General features: G+C 45.8%; 1 protein-coding gene across 5 annotated transcripts in view; it reads left to right on the top strand.

Moving 5' to 3' along the window:
• GDPD5 (glycerophosphodiester phosphodiesterase domain containing 5) overlaps positions 1-27,140 on the top strand; it is a 181,211-nt gene that overhangs the window by 114,867 nt on the left and 39,204 nt on the right. For all 5 annotated transcript variants that reach the window (XM_072855468.1, XM_072855438.1, XM_072855447.1 and 2 more), the window contains 4 exons: positions 12,575-12,678; positions 21,063-21,156; positions 21,837-21,896; positions 25,253-25,351. In XM_072855468.1, the coding sequence (XP_072711569.1) occupies positions 12,575-12,678; positions 21,063-21,156; positions 21,837-21,896; positions 25,253-25,351 (357 nt within the window). The remainder of the gene's footprint in view (positions 1-12,574; positions 12,679-21,062; positions 21,157-21,836; positions 21,897-25,252; positions 25,352-27,140) is intronic.

Here is a 27,140-nt window from a genome sequence, read left to right as displayed (position 1 = left end):
GACTATCATGAGACTGGGATGTGTTAGCAGGAATAACATCCTCAGGAGGCATCCAGGATGCAGTCCTCCTGCTGCTTGATGCTGATGAGAGCTCAGCAGGGATGCTGTGCCCAGCAAGGCGCTCCACTTCAGGCAAGGCTTGGACCTCATCCAGTTGGTCTGTGCAAGAGCTATGGGCTGTATTTTTTTTTTTTTTTCTACATGAGCCTCATCAGTAGAGACTGAAAGAGCTGGACCTGTTTAGACTAGAAAAGACAGCTGCCTCCCCTCGGCCTCCAAATATGCAAAGTGTTTCGTAAAGAGAAAGGGAATAGTGCATCGTTAGCATCGGTAATAGGTTTATAATGCACCAGAGTCCCCTCTGGTGCAATACTCGAATCCTTCCATTAGTATGGTCAGAAGCACTGGCTATCACTGCTTACGTTGTTTGGGAAAGATACAGTAGATTAAAAACAGACTGTCGAGAGCTGTGAAAATAGACTAAATCTTGCTGTGGGGGGTAGATTGGGGAACCCCTATTGCTCTGTCCTGTTTTCTCATGAATCAGAGGCTCCCCAAGGGATTTTTGTTTACCTCTGTGCTGAATGAAAGAGGAGGATGTAATTGCAGGAGGTGGAGCTGGGCCGGGACACTATTATTGCTGCAGAAAGTCCCCTGGGGCCACTAATAGCCAGAAACAGCCCTGGCTCCAGCTGTGCACCTTCTCTGGAACAGCACAGGAATTCCCGTCGCAGTGCCATCGAGATGTTACCTCTGTTCAATAAAGTATACCTAGAGAGAAACTGGTCCTCTGTAATGGCAGAGTGTGGGGGGAAGGAGGGGCAGGCAAGTATGGGTTATCCCTTAATTTAGAAACCTTTATCCCTTTGCTTGCTACCTGGGCAAGCAAAACTGCCCAATTGCTCCTCAGCTTTGCAGGGCTGCAAGCCCTGAAGCCTGGAGGGAATTAGCGGTCCTGCCTGACTACCCTTTCTGGTTGTGTTTTTGGAGGCTGGGAGCCGAGGTGTTTTACAAAGTGTAATAATGTTATTTTTGGAGATTTGGCTCTCTTCTTCTTGCATCTGTTGATCTACAGTTCAATTATGGCAGCCCCAGCAGGAACACATATTTCAATAATATGTTCTCTGCCACTTTCTTTGACCTGCTAAATTGAATTGTAAATGGAGCATGTCATAGCTCAGAAATCTCATTCATGGCCTTCTCTAACAAGGTGTGCAGAGAGCTATTAGCCTAGTCTTTGCAATAATCAGATAAGATATGTCTGAGATGTGCAATGACTTTAGGAAGCATCTGGTTAGCTATCGAAGCCTCAGCAGCCAGAATGGTGGGAATTTTTTTTCCTCCTTACTTCAGACTCGTTGTCGGTTAGACTCAATTTCTTCCTTTTTCTTTCCATTTATTTATTGGCAGATGTCTCTTATGCAAGGCTACAGCGTGTTACCTAGGAGTAGTGAATTGGCCAAAACTTTTGCAGTGTTTATGAAGTGGTTAGACTGGCTCAAATTGGTTGTGTTGACAGATGTATCCTTCCAATCAGTCCATCTCCTGCCTGGAGAGGGCTGTAGCAAACAGAAAAAGTCCCCTATCTTATGAGATTTGAAGTACTAAGCAAAGGTGGGGAGGAGGGAGAAAGTTGAGGATGAAGAGTAAAAAGCAGGAGCTGGAGAATGTGTTCAAGTGGAGTTTTGCACCAGATGTTCATGGTCTTGGTTGTTAGATGGAGAGATAATGAAGCCTTTGGACAGGTTACAAATTACTATGAGAGCTGACTGATGCACTGTGGAGTCCTGCAGACTGCTGCCTGCTCTCTCTTGCATTCACGAGTCTTAAATCCAACAGAAGGATGAAAGCCTGATCCCTCTGCAGCCTCTCTAAGGTGAGGGAATTGAAACCCAGGCGCCTTGATTCTGTTCCCAATGTACGTAAGGTCTGGTAGGTCAACATATGCTAGTCAAGTATATTGATTTGTTCACTTAAAGGCTTCAAATCCTTGGCGTGCAAAGTACTTTCCCTTTATTATATCCCTCTGCAATACGTGATTCAGCTATTGGATGTACTTTTGGCAGTGATGGCTGATTGCATCCTGGGCTGTGATAGTGACAGTGCAGCCAGCAGCTTGAAGGATGGGGGTTTTCCTCTCTACTGACACTTGAGAGACTCCATCTGAGCACTGGGTCTGGTTTGCAGCTCCTCAAAACCAGGCAGGCAATAACAGACAGACTCCAAAATGGTTGGACCTGGAGCCTGGGACATACGAGGAGAAGCTGAGAGCTGGGGTTGTGCAGCAGGAGAAGCGGGGGGGATCTTATGGCTCTCTGCAACTATCTAAGGAGCGGTTGTAGAGAAGAAGACGGAGCTAGGCAAGAGGCAATGAACACAAGCTGTATCAAGGGAAATTCCAGCTAGATAGTAGGAATGTTTCTCCCCATGAGGATGGTCAAACCCTGGAGCAGGACCTAGAGGAGGGTGGGAATTTCCATCCTTGGAGACATTCAGACTGTGTTGGGACATTGCCCTGAGCAACCTGACCTGAGTTGGCCCTGCTTTGAGTGGGAGTTTAGAGCAGAGCCTGCCAGAGGCCCCTTGCTGCCCTCGGTTACTTCATCTTTAAATGTTTATTGGGGTCTACATTTGATGTTTGACCCCGTGATCAGAGCTAATGAGCTCAAAATCAACTGGGATGGAGAACTGTTCACATTTATAGTACGCAAATCACTGTTTTAAGGACTATGCATTCACATACCGTGAGTTATTAATGAAATCTTGTAACTTCACTGTAGGAACTGAAGTATTGTGCACATTGACAAAACGCTCCAGCTGATATTTGTTCTTTTTTATCCTCAGTTCCTAGTTCTAATGGGTGCAGCTGGGAGATGTAGTCATCTTTCATCTTCAGAGATGATTTAATAACTTGCTTGAAGATTTTCTTTTGTTTGTTCGAATGAAGTCCAATTGGGTAATCTGGAAATGAAGAATCATGCCTTCGATTTTTCTTTTGTATTCACTGGATAAATGTTAGCTTGCCTCCTTTCTGCTCTAAGCTAATACTGATAAATGCCTGCAGGAAATTGATTCTTGAAAATGTCAGAAAATAGAGTAGTGAAGACTCATTAGTAAACTCTTCATTGTATCCGGGAGTGAATTTAAACGACCTGAAAACACACTTGAGTAATGGTGGTGCTCCAGTTTGAGTCCAGCTCCTCTTGTATTTGCTCTTGAGGTAGAGAGCAGTTATTTAGGACTATGTGGCCTTGATCCTTCAACAGAATCCATTCATTTGCTAAAGGCAGGTGCAGGCCTGGACTGGTGCAGGTGGATATTTAGGGACACAAGGATGGTGTGCACTGCAGGAAGACAAAAATGCCTTTTCTGTCCTGCTGCATTTGCAAGTTTGAGGGCCTGGTTGTCTTGGATGTCTCTGTGAAGGCTGTCTCAGCATGGAGATTTATGGTGTCTTGTGGGAAAATGGTAAATATCTCATGGCAGGGAGATGGAGATGAGATTCATCCACAGGTTGCTTGGCTGCTCTGGTTAATATAGCTTAGCTCTTCTGAAAGCTCTGCATTTAATCTGGCAAGTGCTTTCTTCTGGGGTGAAGGCTTGAATTTAAAAGGAGTCATGGGAGAAGGACTTTTAGATGCATAGTGATGGAGCAAAGATCAGAGGAGGGATTCAGGAAGACCTCACCGTAGCCCAAGGGAAGTCAGTGGGCATCTGGACATCTGATCTGTGTGGAGCTATGGAGGTACTTAATGCAACTTGTTTGAAGTTACTGCTTGCTCTGGTGGTTTTGATGTACTTTTAATAACACTGGCTAACCCTAGTTGCTCCTGGATGATGTCCTTAGAATTGTAAGCAGATCTGATCAGCGTGCATTAAATCAAACAAGCAGTCTAAAGGAGCTGTTGTCTAGAGATCCTAGTGCTGGCAGGGCAGAACTGATGTAGGATGGTTTTCTCCAACTATGGATGTGACCTGTGATGGGGAGAAGACTGAAGCCAACAGAGCGTGGACCCAGGGTTGGGTTGCGTGCAAATAAAAAGCAAATGAGATTGGTGGCTAGGCTTAGGATAGCAGGCTGGCGTTCAAGAGGCTGAGGTCTGTCCCTGTCACTTGCCCCTATCCTCAGCATGTCACGTCACCACTCCAGGCTTTTGGGTTTTCCCCTTTGACTTTTCCATATTGCCCAGTTTGCAGCTGCAGTTGTTCCAGCAGTGTGGTTGGATGGGTGGAACGGGAGAAAGATGCCCACGTTTGATTTTGTGTGTGTGTGTGTATGTGTGGTCAGATCCATGTGCTGTTGTTCTCCATCTGCTTGTGCATGTCCTGACCGATGTGCTGCCAGGTTTTGGGAGGGCTCAGTCTCTCTCTGGTTTCCTCTGATCAGAAGTTCCAGCCTCAAGCTGAGATGCCCTTCAGCAAGAAATTGCTTTAAAATGGTATATTTCCTATAAAAGGCTTCTGTTTTTCACAACTGGAATGTTTCTGACAAAAAAAAAAGGGGGGGGGGGGAAGACATTGTCAAAAAGCTGTTTCCTGCTCTTGTTTGATTTTTATTTACTTATTTAATTATTTTTAATGAATGAACAGGAGGTTTATTGTGTTCAGGAGACAGAGAATGGGTAGGGTCCGCCACAAAGACTGAAAGCCATGAATTCCCAGAGGCACTTTGACTTGAACAAGAGCCCTGTTCATGTCAGATGACTGGCAATTCCAGAAACCAGTCTGTCCCTCCGATTGCTCCTTCACTGCTAGCTGGGGAGTGCAAGCTATGCTGGGAGAGGCTCTCCAGCAGGCACATCTGCCACCTCGCATGGCATGCCGTGGTCCTGGCTCAAATGGTGGTATTTGCAGAAAAGCTGGAAGGAGCAGACTGAAAGTTGAGACTGTTTAGCACCCCTTGTACACAAAGTTATCGTGAAAATCCTCCCTGGTCACGGGGACTGGAGGTGGAACATGTTTCTATTAATGTTGATGGAAAGAGACCCATGGGCTGGATGGTGGGGCGATATTCACACCATCCACTTGTAGGTGTTGAAAGTGAGAAGGTGGTTTCAGAGGCTCTTTATATAGCCAACAAAGAGGGTCAGCTTCCTCCAGAGCAAACTTAGATGATTTAATCAAAACCTTTGTTTGGAGCAAGCCTCTCATTGACTGTACCTGGAGACCTCTATAGCCTCACATATGTGTAGATAATAATTCTTGTCCAGGGTAGCTATAGATAAATACACTTGCTATTTTTTCAGTATGGAGTGACTTCCTTCCACAGTTTTTCAGTAGCTGGTTATATTTATTAGAAACAGGCTTCATGTCTCTGATCACAGAAACGTCTGACCAGAACAGAGATCCTATCAGCAGGTGAAATGGAAAAATAATTTTAACTAACTTGTTAGGTTGGATTACTCTGCACGATGTTTATTATAACTCAGTGTTAAAGTGGAGAAGTGAGTCAGATGTTTTTATGGCTCTGGCTTGCACTGACTTTTTCCAAATATGGGACCATAGAGCACTCAGTTTTTGAATTTGGAAAGCCAACTATTTTAAGAGGAAGGTTGAAAAATACGTATTTCAAAGGAGGAAGGGGATCTCTGAACAGTTTTGGCAGAATAAACCTCAGTTCTGCTCGAAGTAGCAATGAGACAAGAGGGTGTCTGCTCTGCCAATAGCATTTAATGACAAGTTATTTCCTGGTGCAGTGTGAAATATAAATTAACAGTCAAGAGGAATGCAGAATTGAAAGGGAACTCAGTTTATCCACTTTCCTGAAATAATGAATCTCGCAATAAAAGATTTTTGGTTCAAAGCCAGAGTGCAGGGGAGCGAGTTGGAGTTTTTCTATTGATTTTAGTGGGCTCGTCTGATCCTTTTAGCTGCCCTTCAGCCTCTCCACCGTCACGCTGTCTTTCCAGTCGGTAGCAAAAGCTACCCATCTTTCCTGTCTTTGCTCTTCAATGAAGGTGGTGTCTTTACATAGTGGTCTGTGGTGAAGGGCTTTTTTATTTTTTTTTCCTTGCTCTGTGGTTTAGGGGTTTTGGCTTCCCTTTGTAAATGTTAGTGAAGATCTTTCTTGATTTGAGGCCCTCCAGGCTAAGGGAGCTTTAAGTCTGAAGGGAATCAACAGTTGGGCTTTTTTAAAATTTTTTTTATTTTGCATTTTGCTGTTTGAGCCCCTCTTTTGAAGAACTGTCTTCTGTTTCACTGAATTTTGTTAAAAGACCAAGGCACCTGTAGAGCCAACTCACTTGAATTGTGAATGCGGGTTTATTCTTCCCTTCTTTTAAGCCCCCTTACACACTCTGTGAAGAGTTTTCATGGAGCGTTGTGAAGAAGAAAATTATGGTACCTCACTTGCCGCGCTCGTCTGACTTAAACTTCTTCGCCAAAACAGTATGTTGTTTCCTCTGACTGGTCTCAGTGGTGGCTTAGTGTAAAGTTGTTAATGTTTTCTAGCTTTTAGTCTTTTAAAGAAAATATCTTTTAATCAGGAAAAGAAATCTACTTTGTTGCGCATCTCCTCACTTTCAAGCAACCACCACCTCACCCCTACTTTTAAGGCCCTTTAGGTGAAATCTTGCTCGCTGTGATTTCAGCTGCTCTGGGAGAGCTTTGGGGACCTACTGCCACAGAGGGTTTGATGAGAGGATCTGTGCAATCCTCACAGTTGAATGTGAATCAAAAGGGGGACTGTAAAAAAAAACAAAACAAAACAAAAAAAAGTCTGTTTCCATCTGTGAGCTGCCATGATTATCTATACGGGTATAAATTGGGGCAAGCTCCCAGCAGCATTACAGGAGTGGCATTTGACTTCCTTCACCGGAAAGCTTCTAGGGATGCACACACAAGTTGGAAGGGACTCAACTTCGCCCACGCTGATTGATTGCTGGACCGTTGTTTGCTATGAGCTAATCCGTGGAGGAATGGAGCCCTAATCCATCCAGCACTGGCATTTCCTCTTACCCATTCACAGTTCAAAGCAGGCTTCTCTCTTTCCAGTTCATTTTGAAACTCTACGTTGCTTCTGGGTGCCAGAGAGGATGCTGGAGGCGGTAGGTTTGCTTTAGAGGGGCTTTTCAGTTTTATCCCAAGGCTGGGAGATGTATGTGCATCTCAAGGATGCAAGTCCTGCTGTTCCCTTGGGGTGAGCTGGCAGAGGTCTCCAGCAAGTGGAGGAGGGCATTTCAGGACCAGTGTTGACTGGGGTGACTCTAGCAACTTCAGTGAAGCAAATGTTTATGCTTTTGCTTCATCCATAGGCTGCCAGTAAATCAACTGGCTCTAGGCTTGGCTTTTCTTGGCTTTAATGGAGCAGACCTTGAGCCAATGCAACCTCCTCCTCCAGCTGGGCGCATAGGAGGAGCAAGGGGAGCAACTTAGCTCATTGCACAGCATTTTGGTGACCTTTGGGAATATACTTGGTAACAAATAAGCAATTTAATATGGTCTCACATGTTGTACCCCTCTGTTTTGCCTGCATGCCCCAGGCAGGGCCTGGGACATACTTTCTGATAGACCCAGCTTAATTATAAAAATATTTAAGCCTCCAGAAGAGGGGCAAGTGTAAATGCAGTGACAGCCACTTCTGATCAATGGAGTCTCACCCTGGGTGAGATCTTGATTTTAAGATCTTAAATGTTCCTTCTCTGTTCTGAGTCCAAATCACACTCTCTTTAGATCCTGATGCTATACCAATCTGTTTTTTGGGAAGATAATGGGCAATTTGGTGATCTAAAGGCTTGATAAGCGTACATCATGTAAATTATCAAATGGACGTGGTTCTGTCCTCTCTAGAACAGCACAGCGTTGAGTTGTGTTCACCCATAATTCAGCAGGGAATAGCTGTGGCAGACAAATGCGCATTAGCTCTGCGCATGGCTAGTTTTGGCAGAGGATCACTTTCTAGTGATAGCCAGGATACCTTCTCTAAAGAAACTTTTCAAAAAGTGTGGATTTGTTGGTTGAAGAATTTCTTTGGTTTACAAATGGTGTCACACTAAGAGATGTCTTCCAGCATATGTGCAATCAGCTAGAATGTAGAAATGGGTGAGAAATCTCATCGCTTCTAATATAGCAAGTTTGACTAAATTGAAATAGTCCCTGTAGGAGGGGGTAGGTGGGAGTGTGTATGTGGATGAACTTCATAATATCTCCTACAGAACTTACAGGAAATAAAATAATCTTCCTGAGCCTCTCTGCTTTCCTGCGCCACCGGTGCCAGGTGGTAAATAATGCCGTGACCTTCGCTGCGGCAGAAGAGGCTGGCGCAGACTTCAGTTAAGCAAAACTAATCCCCAAATTGGAAAATCTCTTCTGTGCTCTGTGAGGTGAAGTTCAGGGCTATTTTTAACATGTTGGATTAAAACGTGCAGCACAAGAGCAGGTAAAATGCACAAGCCAACTTCACAGTTGAATCACAAAATGGGTCTTTCTGTGGGAATTTTATTTATTTATTTTTTTTACTTTGGAGTGGGTTATGCTCCCACCTGACATAGGGTGGGCATTGGGGATGCACAAAAGTGGTGGAGAATGTGGACGAAACCCTGATTTTTTGTTTGGTTTGGTGTTTGTTTAAGGATTCTGTGATTTAAAATAATTTAAAAATCACTGACAAACTATAACTTGGTAACATGTCTCGGCCTTCATTTGTTTCCTTTTGGGGCTCTTTTGATTATGTCTTGCAGTAGATGCTCTTGCAGTAAGAAATCTTATTACCATTGCTAGAAGTGGCCCCACAATAGACCTGAGATCACAAGCACAGTGGTACGTGTAAGATGCCTGTTTTTGAAAGTGCTTCTGCAGTGCAAAATCTTCAACCTGTGCCTGACCCTTTAAAATATTGTCACTTCAAAGTCACTTCTCTTATTTGGATTGATACTCCCTCCATCCTTCTTTGGGCTGTGGCCATCTCAGTGGGCGTGCTCTGCAAAGACCTAGTCCAGGTGCCAGTTGGCTTTTTTTGAGCTTAAGCAAGCACGTGGTACATGTGCTGGAGGAAAAAAGAGACTCTTTATTTAATTGCTTTCCTTTAAAATTAAATGTTGGTATAAATGTTGGCACTGGTTTGTGCCATTCTGCAAGACACCATGGCTACATCTGCATTAGCAAGTAGTGTGGCCCAAGAGATGATGTTTGTGGAAAGAGACAGTTAGTGCTGAGATCCTGATATTCACGGTCCAAGCATTTTGGAGGTGGTGGTGTGGTCACTTAGGACTAGCTCTAATCTGGTCCTATGGACTGAGTGACCATTGGTGGTTGAGGTGCATTGGGTTCACTCCTGGAGCACATCTTCTGGTTTAGCTTCACCCAAAGCCTTTAGTGATGTGAACCAGAACACAGAAAGCAGGACAAAAGGGTGAGCTACTTCCAAAATGCATCCTGATAGGAATGAAGGTGCTAATACAGATGTGGTTGGTCGAGTTCATTTGCAGGACAATACTGAGTGCTGTGTGAGCTGTGTGTGTTTAAGCTTAGTGAGAGTAATTGGTGACTAGTGAGCATGTCCATCTTACTCCTGTGAGAAGAGGGAGAAACCGAAAGGGAAGGGTGGCGAAGGGAAGGTTTTCTAGAACAACTGCCAAAAATGTCAGTGCTGACATTCTTATAAAATCTCATGGAGCTCAAAATGTGGACATTTTTTCAAGCACCTTCAGACTTTCTAGTGGTTCCGCCTGAGTTTCTGTAGGTGAAGTGGCACCATTTCCTCCACCTACTTGTGGCTGTGATTGAGTGATCAGGATGACATGATTTTAAGTATTTTTGGCAGTAGAGGCTTGAAGCTGTTGCATGTTGCAGATTTCACCTTGCTTTAAAGCATGCGGGAGCTTGCAAAGTAAGGGCCTCTAAAGCTCTTCTGATGAGGGGCTATTGGAGGGAGGTTGTACAGGACCCAGGCTAAAATCACGTAGGTCAGATTCACATAGGTTCAGATTCTGGATCAGTTTGTGCTGAATAGCATCAGTGGGGCTGGGAAGATGTTCCCTGTTCTTCTGAAAGCCCACCCAGAACTGTGCTTGAACTCGCTGAAGTATGTCAACCTTGAAGCATTTGACTGGGTTTTCACAAAATCAGCCAGGCGAATATATCTGGCAAGTGCACCATCAAGGACAGACCAAAAATAGCTTTTGGAGAGCTTGACACAAGCTATGCTACTTGCATGTAAATGAGGGGAGGGGAAATATATATATTAAAAAAAAAAGCCCAAACATGTTCTGAAACGTTTTCCTTGGCTTGTTTATCAAATTGGTGTCATCCAGTGCATGAATACTGGCCAAGCTTTTCCCATAATGACCTTTAAAGAGCTGGAGAATTTTTTTTTTTTGGTAGCAATGTTATTCCTCAGGACTTGAGATACTTTAAACCTCACTTGCCTTGCAAAAACCTGTCCAGTTAATTGATTCAGCAGTGTTGCTGATAGGTGCAAGGAGGTGTTAGACTCAAATGGAGAGGAAGAAACAGTAAACAATAGGGAAAGTGAGGTTTGAAAGTTTGGAGATCTGCAAACTGGAAGGCATCCAGGAGAAAATACTCATAGTTTGCTGAAAGGGTTAGCAATTGCTTTCTCCTAGGGAGTTTTGGTGGGATGGAGTGAAGGTGTGAGAGGGTTTTGGTTTGGGTGTTTATATAATCCAGATGTCGAATGGGTGGATTTTAATCTGAAACTTCTTAGTTGGAAAGGGTTGGCTTGCCTGTGCAGCGGTGGTTGGTGTGGAGGAGGCTCATCGTGGAGAGATGTTGCAGCCTTGCTGCTGCTTTTCGGACTGGGGAAGGCTGGCGTTGGCTATGGAGTTGACGTAGATGCTATGGCTGGCATCCTGCTACCAAAGGTGGGGTGTTTTGTGGGGGAAAACCCCCATTCCAGCCTCAGTGCTTTCCCTCCAGGAGCTCACCTGTGTATATAGGTGCAGATCTGTGCATGAGTTGGGGACATGATAGTCTTTAAGCTCATGGCAGAGCAGTTTGGCCGTGGGGCTTTGGATGTACTCAGCAGGTGTGCTGTAGGAAGTCCCTTTGTACCACCTCCTCGTTCCTTTTGCCCCATTTATCTGGAACACAAAGCCCCGCATGGGAATTAGGAATTAGGCACCTGGTGCAACTGAAGTTTGATTGAAGTTGGATAACGAACTCGAGCTGAGTTGAACAAAAGTTTTAACCATAACCCCTGGCCAAGAATTGGGAATTTCTAGCAGAAAACATCATTTTTTGGCGCAGCAAAAATTAAATAATTCCAACCTTTTTTATTGCTTTCTTTTTCTTTTGGCGCTTTTTATGAGATGGAGCATACAAGGAAGAGCTGTATCACAAGATTGGTATCCAGGGTGATGCATGATGAAACATAGCCAATACACAGTTAAGTAAATAGCTTCAGCCCTTAAGATGGAAAGGGAAAGCAAAGAATAGTAGTGTTTCTTATATCACCAAAACAGTGTTTATATTGGTTACGTTGTTTTGCATAATTGAAAAGCCATGAGACAGTTCACTAGAGAAAAGGGCATTTTCAAAAGAGATTAATGGTGTGCTCAGGGTCTAGAAGGAAATTATAGTAGTAGAGTTGCTCATACACTTTTTCAATTTTCATCCCTTCTTGCTCATTCTGGGAAGAGAGGATTCGTTTGAATATTTTCCATAATGAATTTATTTCAGTGTTTTGTTCCGAACAGACTGGATGCTAGTTGAAACGGAAACACACGTGAGCTATTTAATGCCTGCAGAGTAAAACTAACAAGGAGCACATGGAAATGGTGCTGGTTAGGGGCAGTTTTCTTGTAACGCTGTTCTATTCATGGATGTCCTTGTAGTTTAGGATTTTACCCATGCTATTGGAGCGGGGCACTGAACAGGTGTTTTAGGGATTTTTTTTTTTTTTGGGGGGGGGGGAAACACGACGGACGGCGGGTGGAATATTGAAACATTCATCAAAACTGAATGTTGGTGCAAATATCTTTCATCCGGTGCTGGTTTGGTCTCTCCTCCTGCTGTATTATTTGCAAAACACTTACATATGTGGTGGTGGTGGGAATAAATGTTGCGGATGGCTGGTTTGGCTCTGCAGGATCTGAGTGCTCTGGGGGAAGGAGTAAAGGTTCATGTCTGTGTAGTAGTAGCATCCCTAACCGGCTGCGTAGTCTTTGCCATGTGATAACTACTCAGTCATTTACGCTGAACCCATGAGAGAGTAAGATGCCGAGTTGCATCTCTCACATGTGAATGGAAAAGTTAACTAAACAATTGCCTCAAACAAAAGCAAACAAGAAAACCCCAAACCACCAAAACCCCAAACAAACAAAAAGACCAGCTCTGTATCCAGAAATGCTCCCTCGTTCCACGTGCCCTGAGAGATGGAGAAATGCTGTCCCAGCCACACATAAGATGGTTCTACATAAATGACCTCTCTGCCCAGAGCTGGGGACCAGGGTTGCATCTCCCATCTTCCCCAGAGGAGAAAGGTCTGAAATCGGCCCTTGGAAATGTCTAGTTACTCCATCCAATCTCAACAGCTTCTACATGAGATGTGGGACAGGATGGGGCGCTGGCCCTGAAACGGGATAGTGTTAACGCTGACTTCTCTTTCCATCTGCAGTGGGAGCGCCTCTGGTTCCTCATCCTCACCTCGTCCTTCTTCCTGACCCTGGTCTGGTTTTACTTCTGGTGGGAAGTTCACAATGACTACAATGAAATCAACTGGTGAGTAGGGTTTCCACATAGTAGAGGGGCAAACCCTTAACAAATTTGGCTGCCATCGTGCGCCTCTAAGAGCTGTTTGACACTGGGTTGGGTGCATTTGGGTCCTTCAGATGGACTTGTTAATGACAGTAAAGGGAAAGCGAGGTGGGAAGTGAGACTGAAGGAGATGATCTTCTGCCTGTCTTCACTAATAGATGTAACGTGCCCTCACGTCTCCATTGCATGGCTGTGATGGAACTTGGGGTAGGTGTGCTCCCTGGTGAACAGCATGCGCAAACAAAGATGGTGCTGAAATCATGTAGAAGCTTTTTCGTTGTTTTTTTTGTTTGTTTGTTTCTATGGTTGGCTGGTTTTGGAAGTGGCTGAGCAATCTGGCTGCAACTTTCCACAAAATGACAAAAATTCAGCCTGAAGCAGACATGGGTGTGGAAAATTTTGCAAAGTTGGAAGCAGCTGAAAACAAGCTTTCCAGTGGGATGTGCTGGGGAGTTTAGGGTGTTGCCAGCTCCCCCCAGTGCTGGAAATTATTCTCCCTGTTACTATCTCAGCAGCATCTTAAAACATTTTGACAGTACCTTGGGCTCTCTTCTGACCAAACTGATTTGACATCAACTTCTTGTCAAATATAATATGTAAACTGTATTTTAAAATGCAGTGGGTAGTTGATCCCTTAAATAAATCACCTGCTTTAGATGCTGAAATTGTGTGAGGGAGAGTGTTTACTAACTTAATGACATGAGCTGTCTCCTCCCAGGAGTGTGGTTTTTCTCTTTGCTCAGACCCACACTCTGAGAACTGAAACCATCACCATTGCTCTTGATTATTTATAATACTAGCATGAAAAAAATGCCTTTTTTTTTTTTTTAAAGGGCATTTTGGAACTCCTCTTTCTTTCAGTTTGTACCTTCAGTAAGGGATGTAAATGCTTCTAGTCTGCTCCAGTGCAAAGCCAAATCTGTCTTAGTTCAAAGTTGAGAAAGGACTAAAAAAAAAAATCATGCAGAGATGAAGCAAAGCCCTGGGAATGCTGTCAGCGGGCATTGCAGCCATGGCGCTGCAAACGTTTTTGCAAATGAGTTTGCAAATACTCACGCAGGAATGGGAGGAGATGTGCAGGTCTGCTCTGGATACAAGAGGTATTTGGGCTTTAAAATGCCCACACATGTCTCCTGCAGACCAAAGCCTCTTCCCCTGCCATGCAACCCAGTGTGCATAGGGTGCTAGAAGCACTTCTGGATTGATAGCACTGGAAAAGCAAGCCCTCTAGTGCACAACAGTCATGGAAGAGGCTCTCTGGATGCAAAATAGCAGGGCTACATCTGTTCAAGCATTGCCATTCAGCGCTGAAAATGGGTCAGCGCTGCGTATGTGCTGTTAACCCCAATTAGATCCCCGCTCCACACACTGGCACCAGAGGTTGAGGTGAACAGCAGGGTTTCTGAAAAACAGCTTGAAATACTGCGGAAAGGCTGGGAGGGAGGATGATAATGTGGGGCGAGTTTTTAATTGCAGCCACGCTGTTTCCAAGCAGAGAGGAAACAATTTCCACTGGGTCCGTTCAGGCTGAGCCTGGCCCTCTTTCCTCCCAGCGCAGATGTGGGCTCCATTAAAACAGAACAGTTTTCATCAGATGGGGTGTAAAGGAGATGAAAGTGTCATTTTGGACCCAACAGAGCTGTGAGCCTGTTGCTGATGAGGTACAGTGGGGTTCTGGCTCTTAGAAACCCCATCTCTGCTGTTCCTCAGTGGCTATCACTTCTGGGCCATATTTGTGGACAGTGGTTCTTTGATACTTGTTTCTATTGCCTTCCTCTCTGGTCCACTGATTTATTTGCCAGCCATGACCTCTCTCAGCCTAGAGGACAGGCTTTTTGGGGCAAACACCATCTCTGTACAGGACCTAGCACACCAAGCTACTGTCAGGGGCTCCCTGGAGGCACTGGGATAAAGAGTTGCTGTTGCATTGGTGTGATGAGCTGCTGAGCTTGTTCCTGCCCGCCAAAGCTCATCCTTGTGAGCTCTCCTTCCTCACTTCACGTGCAGGCAACTACAATGAACTTCTTCAACCTGTCCCACCACAGCAGGTAAAGAAAGACTGGAGGCATCTGTCCAACCAGCCCCTCAAAGGAGGACTATTGCTAGCAGTAGACCAGGTTGACTGAGGTCTTGAAACCCCAAGGCTGAAGACTTCCCCCCTCTCTGGGACTTGTTCCAGCACTGCACTACGCTCTGTGAGGAGAAGATTTTCTAGTCCAGACCTCTAAGGGCCATTTCCCCTTGTGACAGTGTCTGTCACTCTTGAAGCGTTGGATTTCATCATCTTCATAACTGTCTGTCAGACAGCATAGGCAGCAACCAGATCATCTCATAGTCTCTTCTCTGTGAGACTAAACAAGCCCAGCTTCCTCAGGCTTTGCTAGTAAGCTATGTTGCCTGGGTGCCTCACCGTCTTGGTTTGGTAGTTCTGCATTGGACCCCCTACACATCCTCCTTGAACTGAGAAGCCCAAACCAGTGTATGGTGATGCTGGTGCCACCTCACCAGCACTGAGTGGAAGGGAGAGCAACTTCCCTTGGTCCGCGGGTGACACGTCTCTTAATGCCACCCAGTATGTGGTTTGACTTATTCACAGTGGAGGTACCATATTGGCTCATTCAACCTCATGTCCTCCATAACCTCAGGTCCTTCTCAGCAGGGTTATTAGCATGCTAATGTAAACCCTCATTATTCTGATTGAAACTACAATGCGCTGCAATACCTATCTTCGGTGTTCTTTTGGTTAAAACGGTACTTGAAACTTGAATTCATTAGGATGTTCTTTGTTTCTTAACCCAGATGTGCAGAGCATTGCTGAATGCTGCTGAGCAGCTGCCAGAGGTGACTTAAGAGGTAGCAGAAACCTACAGATGAGCATAGCAAACCCTGCCTGCGGTTCAGGCAGCATGTTTGTGGTCCAGCAGTGGATGCGCCTATCTATGTAAAACCAAACTGACCTAACTATATTGTGGCAGTGATAGGGTTTACCTACATAAATGTGGGTATTTGGCCTTTAAACTTGTAAAGACTTAAGGGACTATTCTGGGATTAAAATGGGCTTTAGAAAGACCATCAAAATTATAGCCCAGAACGTATTGCTTGCAGGCCTTTAACTTTTTTCTGCGAGGCTGAGTATGCAATGAGGTTCTTGTAAATGAAAGGGCTTTGTGACTCTTAAATTTAAGTAAATATTTTTTTTTTTCATTTATTGCTTTGGGCATTTCACTCTTTGGTGTCTACGCTTAATTGCATTATACTTCAGATCTCCAGTGTGCAAGCTATGTACTGCAACAGAAAGCTCAACGCTGATTAATGAAGGATGTGAGAGATGCTGTAATCTGTGAACCTGGCTGTGTTCTCTCTGGAGCAGGACTATAAATGCAAGTTTGTGTAGCAAATTTTTTCTTCCTTAGTTATGGAGAAGGCTCATCATAACTACCATGGAAACAGCATTTAAAAACAGTCGTTTGCACATCAAGTGAAGACCTGACACTTTGAGGGGCACTTGAGGGGATATCAGAGCAAAAACTTAACTGTACTGAAGCTGAGCTAAGGAAGCTCTTGGTGGTGCCATGAGCAAAGACTTCAGAGGAGCCCTCTTTTCTTTCTCCCTTTTTTTTTTTTTTTAAACTAACAGCATGTCCGATTCCCTCCATATCCCTTCTTTTATGGCTCTTTGAATCCCTGAGCAGAACCTGGACATGATTCGTATTTGTTGAGCCCAAGGACTTGCTCTCCAGATCCTACGTGGGAGCTTTACTCCTGGACAGAATGGATGGGGCAGTTGTCAGGCCAGAGTTTGGCTGATGAATGATGCTGGATTTGAGTGGTGGGGAGGAGGTTGAGTCTTTGACCAGCTTGCATGTGGCATTTGTGTCTGTTTTAACCAAAAAAAGCAATGAAAAAACCCTGGGTCCTGGCCTTGGTCAGTTTATTGAATGAGCCGATGAGTAGGGCTGAGGAGGAAGGCTAGTGGAACCATTTGATCTGAGCCCCTTGTTGTCAGATGTTGGAGAAGCCCAATGTCTACTGTGTTATGAGATCCTTTAATACAGTGAGGTCTGTCTCAACTCAGCCTTCTGGAGTCTCTGCTCAGGTGTGTTCAGCTCCTTTTCAGCAGGACTCCATCCTGAGATTGGTAAATCAGGATGGGCTTCATGCAGTCCTTGTGTTCAGAGGCACACAGGAGATCACAGCAGCCAGGCACTGCTCCAGGGCTTGTGTTTCTGCTGGGTGTGTGTGAGCAGTCCTGCTGCATCACCCACCCCATAACCATCTTGTCCTTGCTGTGCCAGAGGATTTGCATGGACAGCGACAGGCACTGTGGTTACTCCAACCCCCATGACAAGCATTGACAAAGCAATTGGAAAAGGGGCACCAGTCCTCAGCCTCTGGAGGTGACTCCTCCAGAGAAGGAGGAGTGAAGGAAAAGGTATGTGAAGGAAAGGTATCCCTTCAAGGAAGATGTTATATGCCACAACTGATATCGCTAACGCGTTCTTCTCAATCCCTTTGGCAGCAGAGTGCAGGCCACAGTTTGCTTTCACTTGGAGGGGCGTCCAGGACACCTGGAATCGACTGCCCCAGGGGTGGAAACACAGCCCTACCATTTGCCATGGACTGATCCAGACTGCACTGGAACAGGGTGAAGCTCCAGAACATCTGCAATACATTGATGACATCATTGTGTTGGCCAACACAGCAGAAGAAGTTTTTGAGAAAGGGAAGAAAATAGTCCAAATCCTCTGAAAGCCGGTTTTGACATAAAACAAAGTAAGGTCAAGGGACCTGCACAGGAGATGCAGTTTTTAGGAATAAAATGGCAAGATGGATGTCATCAGATCCCAATGGATGTGATCAACAAAATAACAGCCATGTCCTCCACCAACTAGCAAAAAGGAAACACAAGCTTTCTTAGGCATTGTGGGGTTTTGGAGAATGCATATCCCAAATTACAGTCCGATCGTAAGCCCTCTCTATCAAGTGACCCAGAAGAAGAATGATTTCAAATGGAGACCTGAGCAATGGCAAGCCTTTGAACAAATTACATGGGAGATAGTTCATGCAGTAGCCCTTGGGCCAGGCTGGGCAGGGCAAGATGCTCTACACTGCAGCCGGGGAGAATGGCCCTTCCTGGAGCCTCTGGCAGAAAGCACCAGGGGAGACTCGAGGTCAACCCTTAGGGTTTTGGAGTCGGGGATACAGAGGATCTGAGGCCTGCTATACTCCAACTGAGAAAGATATTGGCAGCATGTGAAGGGGTTTGAGCTGCTTCAGAAGTGGTTGGTCCTGAAGCACAGCTCCTCCTGGCACCCCGACTGCTGGTGCTGGGCTGGATGTTCAAAGGGAGGGTCCCCTCTACACACCATGCAACTGATGCTACGTGGAGTAAGTGGGTTGCACTGATCACACAACGGGCTCGAATAGGAAACCCCAGTTGCCCAGGAATCTTGGAAGTGATCACGGACGGGCCAGAAGGCAAAGATTTCGGACTATCGCCAGAGGAGGAGCCGATGCATGCTGAGGAGGCCCCACAGTACAATAAACTACCAGAAAATGACAAGTGATATGCCCTGGTCACTGATGGGTCCTGTAGTATTGTAGAAAGCATCGGAGGGGAAGGCTGCTATATGGAGTCCTATACGACAAGTTGCAGAAACTGCTGAAAGAGAAGATGAATCAAGTCAGTTTGCAGAGGTGAAGGCCATCCATCTGGCTTTGGATATGGCTGAACGAGAAAAATGGCCAGTGCTCTATCTCTGTACTGACTCATGGATGGTGGCAAATGCCCTGTGGGGGTGGTTGCAGCAATGGAAGCAGAGCAACCGGCAGTGCAGAGGCAAACCCATCTGGGCTGCCGCATTGTGGCAAGATATTGCTGCCTGGGTGGAGAACTTGGTTGTAAAAGTACGTCACGTAGATGCTCACGTACCCAAGGGTTGGGCCACTGAAGAACATCAGAACAACCGGCGGGTGGATCAGGCTGCTCAGATTGAAGTGGCTCAGGTGGATCTGGACTGGCAACATAAGGGTGAACTATTTATAGCTAGGTGGGCCCATGACACCTTGGGCCATCAAGGAAGAAATGCAACATATAGATGGGCTCGTGATCAAGGGGTGGACTGGATCATGGATGCTATTACACAGGTTATCCATGAATGTGAAACATGCACTGCAATCAAGAAAGCCAAGCGGTTAAAGCCTCTCTGGTATGGAGGATGATAGCTGCAATATAAATATGGGGAGGCCTGGCAGATCGATTATATCACACTCCCACAAACCCGCCAAGGTAAGCGCCATGTGCTTACAATGGTGGACGCAACCACTGGATGGCTGGAAACATATCCTGTGCCACGTGCCACTGCCTGGAACTCTATCCTGGGCCTTGAAAAGCAAGTCCTGTGGCGACATGGCACCCCAGAAAGAATTGAGTCAGACAATGGGACTCATTCCTGAAACAGCCTCATAGACACCTGGGCCAAAGAGCACGGCACTGAGTGGGTATATCACATCCCCTGTCATGCACCAGCCTCCGGGAAAATCGAACGATACAGTGGACTGTTAAAGACTACACTGAGAGCGACGGGTGCTGGGATGGGCAAACATCAGGATACACATTTAGCAAAGGCCACCTGGTTAGTCAGCACTAGGGGATCTGCCAATCGAGCTGGCCCTGCCCAGTCAAAACTTTTACGTACTGTAGAAGGGGATAAAGTCCCTGTAGTGCACATAAAAAATATGCTGGGGAAGACAGTCTGGGTTACTCCTGCCTCAGGCAAAGGCAAACCCATCCATGGGATTGCTTTTGCTCAAGGACCCAGGTGCACTTGATGAGAAATGAAGGAGGATGGGCAAGTCTGATGTGTACCTCAAGGGCATCTGATTTTGGGTGAGAATAGCTAATGATTTGAATAGTATGATGTTAATTGCTATATAATGCTGTATGCCATCACTACTATGGTTGCTATATGCCACATCAACAGTATTACAGTAAGAATCACCCAGATTAATGAAGAATGAATTTTGATGAAACTGAGCAAAGTGCAGCGATGATAGAACCAGAGAAGTGCAGCAGTGATGGAACCAGAACTGGCTTCAGCATGCAACAATCCAACACCACACACCATCTCTCCTGCCCTGAAAGACTGTTATGACAGATGGAGCCCAAAGTCATGGACTAAGTGAACTCAACAGACATTTTAGAGGGATGGCCCATAGACTAAGGGAATGATATCAGTGTGTATATGCCAAAATACAGGAAAGGTGGTGGTGATTAATTGGGATGTATTGAAAAGTGTGAGACTTGGGCATGATGGTATAGAGTAAGGGGTGGATACTGTTCTGGTTTCATCTGGGATAGAGTTAATTTTCTTCCTAGTAGCTGGTATAGTGCTGTGTTTTGGATTTAGTATGAGAATAATGTGATAACACACTGATGTTTTAATTACTGCTGAGCAGTGCTTACACAGTCAAGGCCTTTTCTTCTTCTCACCCCACCCCACCAGTGAGTAGGCTGGGGGTGCACAAGAAGTTGGGAAAGGACACAGCTGGGACAGCTGACCCCAGCTGACCAAAGGGATATTCCACAAAGCCATTGAATGGCCCATCTCTCACTTAGAGTTTTAAGGTAAATGGAAGGACCAGGACAAGGGAACTCACTGAGCCAAAAAACCCCACAGGCATCCTTCAGGCTAGGCAGACCAACCCTTCAGTCAGTTGAAGATGAGAAGATCAGAAGGATGCAGTTCCTCTAGCCAGCCCCATTTTGGAAAGTCCTGAGTCCAACTCCTGACAGTCTCCACTCTTGCAGGATTGGACCTTTTCTACAGTCCATTGGAATAAGAGACCATCTCAGACAGGTACAGGAGAGCCAATTTCTTCCATCGGCTCATCCCTCTGCAAAGAGTTTGCGTCTTGAGTATATAGCACAGCAACATGCGTTTTCTTCCCCTGTGCTTGATACTATCTCTATATTGTATTTATTAGTCTATGAGAACATGGGACAGCGTTGGATCTATTCTTTAGGCAACCACCACCACCACATGTGGGGATACTTTTCCCTTGTTCGTAGGGAATATTTTTCTGAAAACTCAAGTTCTGGTCCTGTATTATTTTCTTTTTTTCCCCAAAGTAACGTTGTTGCTGTGTTTGACATAATTGTCCGATTGCTCTTTGTAGAGTTAATTTCCCATGAGGGTTCAAAGCACAAACACTGGATTTTGTTTGAGTGGCTTGTTCTTTTTGCTGCCTATCTCTCATCTGTATGGTGGAAACCGAAAGGTGCATTTTCGAAAGTTTTGTCTAGTGCTGAATCTGTTCTTAATCTGTCCTTCACTCTTATCTTTCAGGTTTTTATATAACCGAATGGGATATTGGAGTGACTGGTCCATTCCGATACTTGTAACAACTGCTGCCGGCTTTACATACATTACAGTGTTACTGGTGAGTAGAATAAAATGCCATTTCCTAAAGGTTTGTGCATTTGTTTGAAAAAGGGTATGAACTTCTCAGTCCACCTATGACTTGAGCAATTTTCCTTTCAGAAGTGATTTCTCTCTCTCCTCTCTCTTTGCTTTAAGTTACCTAAAATAAATGGAAAGTGAAAAAAGCATGGTCTTTGACCTCAGATGATCAAGAGCAAAGACAGAGGCCCTGATACTGGTGGTGCAGCTGGCCTGAGGAGAAATACAGCTTTTGTTTCCCTCAGTATAGCCCCAACCCCACTTTGGTGTATCTGCCAATCACAAGTACAAGTTGTTTCCCCTCATCCCAGGGTGCTGGGACCTTCAAGGTGGTGTCCGTTGAGGTAGTATGCTGGTACCTGGCCCCATGTAGTCAGTGCTTCCTGAGGTCCCAGGAGCTGTGCACCCATGGACTCCAACCCATGGCTCTCCAACTCCCTGCCTCTTGGAAGCTGGTCTTTCCCTCCACATCCTTGGCTTTGGAGAGGATCTGTCTGTACAGATAAGCTAGGTGGTGTCTGCTGGACCCATCCCCACCCGAGCCCTGCTTTCTGCCCCGGCCTGTTGGGTTATCTTTTGGGGTGGTGGTGTGTTCCTGCATGTGCAAACGCTTGATGGTTGTGATGTGCCATTGTCTGACTCCTGATTTCTTCCTCCCAGATACTAGCACTATGTCACATAGCTGTGGGACAGCAAATGAACCTGCACTGGCTTCACAAGGTAAATGGCTCTTCTCAGCTTGGAAAGGAGCCTGTCTTATCTCAATAAGACAGGAGTCTTGAGTGGTGGTGTATGTGGTACTTGCTTTCGTGGTGGTTTTGGGAGGAGCATAAACTTTAGATGTCTGTGGCGCATGTGTCCTCATCTCAGAGGACTGAGCAAATTGCACAGTAGGAGCAGTCAAAGCCTGGGGAAAATAACTTTGTTCCATGGTTGGTGAAACGCTTTGGAGTACCTGCTGACAGGGGACCCACTTCTGGAGATTAAGAAACACCATGTCATTAGAGCAGCTTGACTTTGGTCTCAGCTCAGTGTGGTACTCCATTATGAACCTCTCTGGTCCTCCTTTCTGTGCTGAACCCAGCCCTGGAGGAGGGGCCAAGCAGATGTGAAGCTTTTCAGGATGTGCTTGGAGGAACTGACTGTGGAAAAGCCTGTGGAGAAGATGTAGGTGTTAAAACTGGGGGTGTGCAATGTTCAGGTTGTGGTTTGCTGGAATCCAAGGAGGTCCTCATTTGTATGTAAAGCAGTTCGAAAAAAAATTTGCTGTGAAACGTAAGAGAAGATGCAGATCTGGTGTTTGGAGCACAGAAGGGGAGAGGAAGGGTATGTAGCAAGCTGCAGGGAGAGACAGTGCCAAAGAAAATGGCTTGGCAGGATTCAATTGTAACTGGCAATCTGCTAATAGGCAATTAAGGGACCAGTCCTGAATCTGCCAATACACAGCTCCTCCTGAAACTGGTTGCTCTGCACGTGACAAGATCTTGCAGGATCAGAGCCTGAACAGATGTACCACCCCCCAGGACAGGGAGAGCACAGAACTCCCCACCCTCTCTTTTTTTTTTTTTTTCCTAGAAACTGTGGAAATTATGCTTCCTCGGGAGGAGGGGATGCAATACAAAGAGGGGGTTGGGGCCGTCTGACTGCTGCTGGAAAATAAATTGTTGATTCTTGAGTCTAACATATGTTTCTTCATGGGGGAAGTGGTATTTTTCAGACATGCTCCAGGTGGCTAGTGGGTTTGGATGAGTAAGTCCAGAAGAGGAATGTGTTGGTGGAGATCAGTTAGTTCTTGCCTACAGAAACCCACCCTTCCTCCCCTTCTTCCAAAAAAGTCCACCTTTCATCACAACTCAGATGTGTAGCTCTGTCTCTCTCTTCCCTTCCCCACACCTCCCTCAGCTTTCTAAGGAGGTTTAGGTAAGAGATTGGATTAAGTTTAATATTCTTCTCTGCAACTGTGCTGAATTACCTTCAAATATAGATTAAAGCACGTGGGAAAGGCTGGTATGTGCAAATAGCACAATTCCTTCCAATTTTCTCCTGTAATCCTGCAAAAAAAGCTGAGGATTGTAAGCCAAGTTGGAGATGCATGGGGGAGGGCAAGAAGCAATAAATTGGAGCTCATGAGAGGAGGAAATGATTAAATGGAGATACGCTTCTGTCCTGACACCTCTGTGCTGCACAGGGCAGCAACACCACGTGAATTAGGGCTGTACAGAAGAAATCTAGTTGACAGTCTTCTGTTGCTGCTGAATTGGAGTTCAGCTTTGGGGGATATAAAATGGATGAAAAGTAGATTCAATCCAGGTTGTGTGCTGGTGTTACACTCTGGCAGGCAGCCCAGAGGTCTGACTACAGGATGGGGGAGCAGAATGACTACTGCATGCAATGCCCCATGGTGAAGTGCAATCGTCCACATGCATTGCTTTGTGCCTTATTAATTCAGAGTCCTTAATAAGGAAATATCTTGAAATAGTGTCTTGCTGTTGTAGGTAGCTGGGAGGTGTCCCAAGTAGCTGGGAGGTGTCCCAAGTAGCTGGGAGGTATCTTTTAAATAGGCAAGTGAATCCCATCCTTCCTTGGATGAGCAGAGTGGGTTGGTTAGGGTTAGCAGGTGGTTTGAATGCAGCCTCTTGGCTCAGGGATCCTCTTCAACCTGGGGCAGCTGGATCTCTTGGCCCCTTCTGCTGCCCCATGTGCTTTGTTCATGTTCCCCGAAAGCTGGAGGCTCAGGGTAAGCCACTGCTGTCCTATGGACACCTCTTGTGCTGTTGGCAGGTCTGTCTGCGGACATCTAGGAGAGGAACAGCAGGTGGGAACCAAGGGCTAAACTAGAATGAAAAATCATGTCCTTAGGTACAAAAGTGATTTCTGTAAACGTCGGGAATGTGGGGTTTTTTATTTGTTTGTCTAAGGTAGTAAGTAAATCTGAAATCAGTCTAGAGATGTCCTGTGCATCCTAGATGATTAGTTCACTGTTACATATCAGTTGGACTTTTCTGCCCAAGTCTCCCACACAGATTTCAGATCTAGACAGTACATGGGATCAAGACACAGAGAAGCAGCATCCTTTTAATCCAGCAGGCATGCAGTACAACAGAGACTGAGATACCAGACGGAGAGGCGGAAGATGGTGAACTATTTTTTGACAGACTGCCTAGATTTTAGCTCTTTACAGCTGGAGTTATTTCTATGGCAGTTTTTGATGGTTTGAACTTTTTACCTTCAAAATGGAGGTGACATTTTCTTTCTGACTGCTCCGCTCAGATTTCTGAGTGCTTCCACATGGAGGGAGAGGGAGACTGGGGGAAGTGGCTGATGGACTGGGTCTTGTTCTGCCATCTCAGTTCAGCCACTGTCACCCAGAGCCTCTTCTCAAGCTGCAATATCTGTTATAACTGCTCTTTCAACATGGCTTGGATGCTGACTGCACAGTTGTTGCCATTTCAGACCCAAAGTGAAGTCACATCCATGCACAAAGTTGTGCTGAACCATCTCAGAGATGATTGCTTAGTGATGGGGATGCGCAGCCTTGCTTGCACACAATGTTCACCCTTTACGGAGAAGTGCCGTGTGTGTTTATCTGTTGGGTGTGTTCAAGTTTTATCCCTGAACAGAAGCGTTGGAGAGTCAAGTAGAGCGAAGTCCATCAACCTCCCATAGCGCTGGGTGCATCACGGGCTGTTGCAGCAGGGCCAGGAAAATCTGGGATCATCTCCTGAAGTTGCCTGGCAGAACCCAATCCGTATTTAAGCTGTTTCTGATCCAGTTTGTCGGCAGGGCAAATCACCTGATCTTCCCACGCCACTGGCCACTGTGTGAAGAAAGTGAGAGATCATCCATGCGATGTGCCCTCCTGGGACTGTTTAGCCCAGTGTTGTATCTTCAGTGGTGGAAAGGGGAGGTTATGCTTGGACAGCACACAAGCCCAACCTCTTTCCTTGTGGGTCCTAAGGCTAGTTGTTTTAGGCCGTTTATTACGTACAAAATTTTTCTCTCTCCATTTCCCAATCTGTAAAACTGCTATGATAATGATAGGCTCCAACATGTAAATACTCTCATATTTGTTGCAGATTGGCCTGATGACAACCTTGATAACTACCGTGGTGACCATGTCATCGATAGCACAGCTTTGGGACGACGAATGGGAGATGGTATTTATTTCACTGCAAGTGAGTTGTCTGCAAGGATGCTTCTCTGGGTGGGGAAAGGGGCCAGTGCAGCTACATTTCATGGACTTCGTGTCTTTCTACTGTATAAAACCCTGTCTTGGTGTTTATCACTCCCAAAATTGAAATCTTGGCAATGAGAAAATTTGCAGCAAAAATCCCATGGAGTCCTCAAGGCCACCACATCACTTTGTCTCCATCTCCTGGGCTCTTTCCTTTAAACTCAAACCAGGGCTTGGCTGCAGAGTTAGAGGTGGAAAATACCGAGGCTGGGTGTGACTCAGAATTGCTGGAGGGAGAGGGCAATTCCTCCACTTGGTTTGGCTAGCAATGCTCTGGACGTTGGTGTCCAGGCCTGGAGCATCATGCTCTTCCCAGTCCTATGGGAGGAGTACTCTGGGTTTGTTTTTACATTGCACATAAATTTATATATATCTTAAAAAGAATGCAACTTCTGTGCTCTAGTCCTGTTTTAAGAAAGACTTGTGGTATGCTGCAGGGCTATATAAGTGTTAGAGGAAAATAGTTACAAACTGTTGATTTCCTGATAGATCTGTTCTCTATTCCTTTTTTTCTTCTTCCTCAAAAAGGGGTCCAAAAAATATTTTGCCCATGAAAGGCTTGGGAGGTTTTACTGGTGATCACTGCTGTATATTTAGGAGTATGCAAATATACACAAATACAGGGGGGAAAAATAGCATTCACACAAGTGACTAACATTTCTCAGAAGTGCTTCCCTTCCCTTTTTTTTTTTTTTTAAAGATTTAGGCAAGCAATTGGAGAGCAAAAACATGACTCAGAGGATCCATCTCAGACTTTCTCTCGTGGTGATACACCATGGTGATACACAGCCCAGTGCGTTCATAGAATCATAGAACAGTTTGGGTTGGAAGGGACTTTTAAAGGTCACCTAGTCCAAACCCCCTGCAATGAGCAGGGACATCTTCCACTAGAGCAGGTTGCTCAGAACCCCATCCAGTCTGAGCTTGAATGTTTCCAGGGATGGGGCATCTACTACCTCTCTAGGCAACCTGGGCCAGTGCTTCACCGCCCTCATTGTGAAAAATTTCTTCCTTAGATCTAGTCTGAATCTCCCCTCTTTTAGTTTAAAACCATCACCCCTTGTCCTATCGCTACAGGCCCTGCTAAAAAGTCTGTCCCCATCTTTCTTAAAAACCCTCTTTATATATTGAAAGGCCACAATAAGGTCTTCCCAGATCCTCCTCTTCTCCAGGCTGAACAACCCCAACTCTCTCAGCCTGTCCTCATAGCAGAGGTGCTCCAGCCCTCTGACCATTTTCATGGCCTCCTCTGGACCCGCTCCCACAGCTCCATGTCCTTCCTGTGCTGAGGACCCCAGAGCTGGACGCAGCACTGCAGGGGGGGTCTCACCAGAGCAGAGCAGAGGGGCAGAATCCCCTCCCTCGCCCTGCTGGCCACGCTGCTCTGGCTGCAGCCCAGGATACGGTTGGCTTTCTGGGCTGCGAGCGTGCGTTGTCAACTCATGTCCAGCTTTTCATCCACTGGTGCCCCCAAGTCCTTCTCCGCAGGGCTGCTCTCAATCCCTTCATCCCCCAGCCTGTATGGATACCGGGGGTTGCCCTGACCCATGTGCAGGACCCTGCACTTGGCCTTGTTGAACCTCATGAGGTTCATGTGGGCTCACTTCTCAAGCTTGTCCAGGTCCCTCTGGATGGCATCCTGTCCCTCAGGTGTGTCAACCGCACCACTCAGCTCGGTGTCATCTGCAAACTTGCTGAGGGTGCACCTGATCTCGCTGTCTGTGTCATTG

This window comes from Ciconia boyciana, chromosome 1 (assembly GCF_034638445.1).
Source record: "Ciconia boyciana chromosome 1, ASM3463844v1, whole genome shotgun sequence".
Classification (NCBI taxonomy): Eukaryota; Metazoa; Chordata; class Aves; order Ciconiiformes; family Ciconiidae; genus Ciconia; species Ciconia boyciana.
This window is presented reverse-complemented; position numbering and strand designations above follow the sequence as displayed.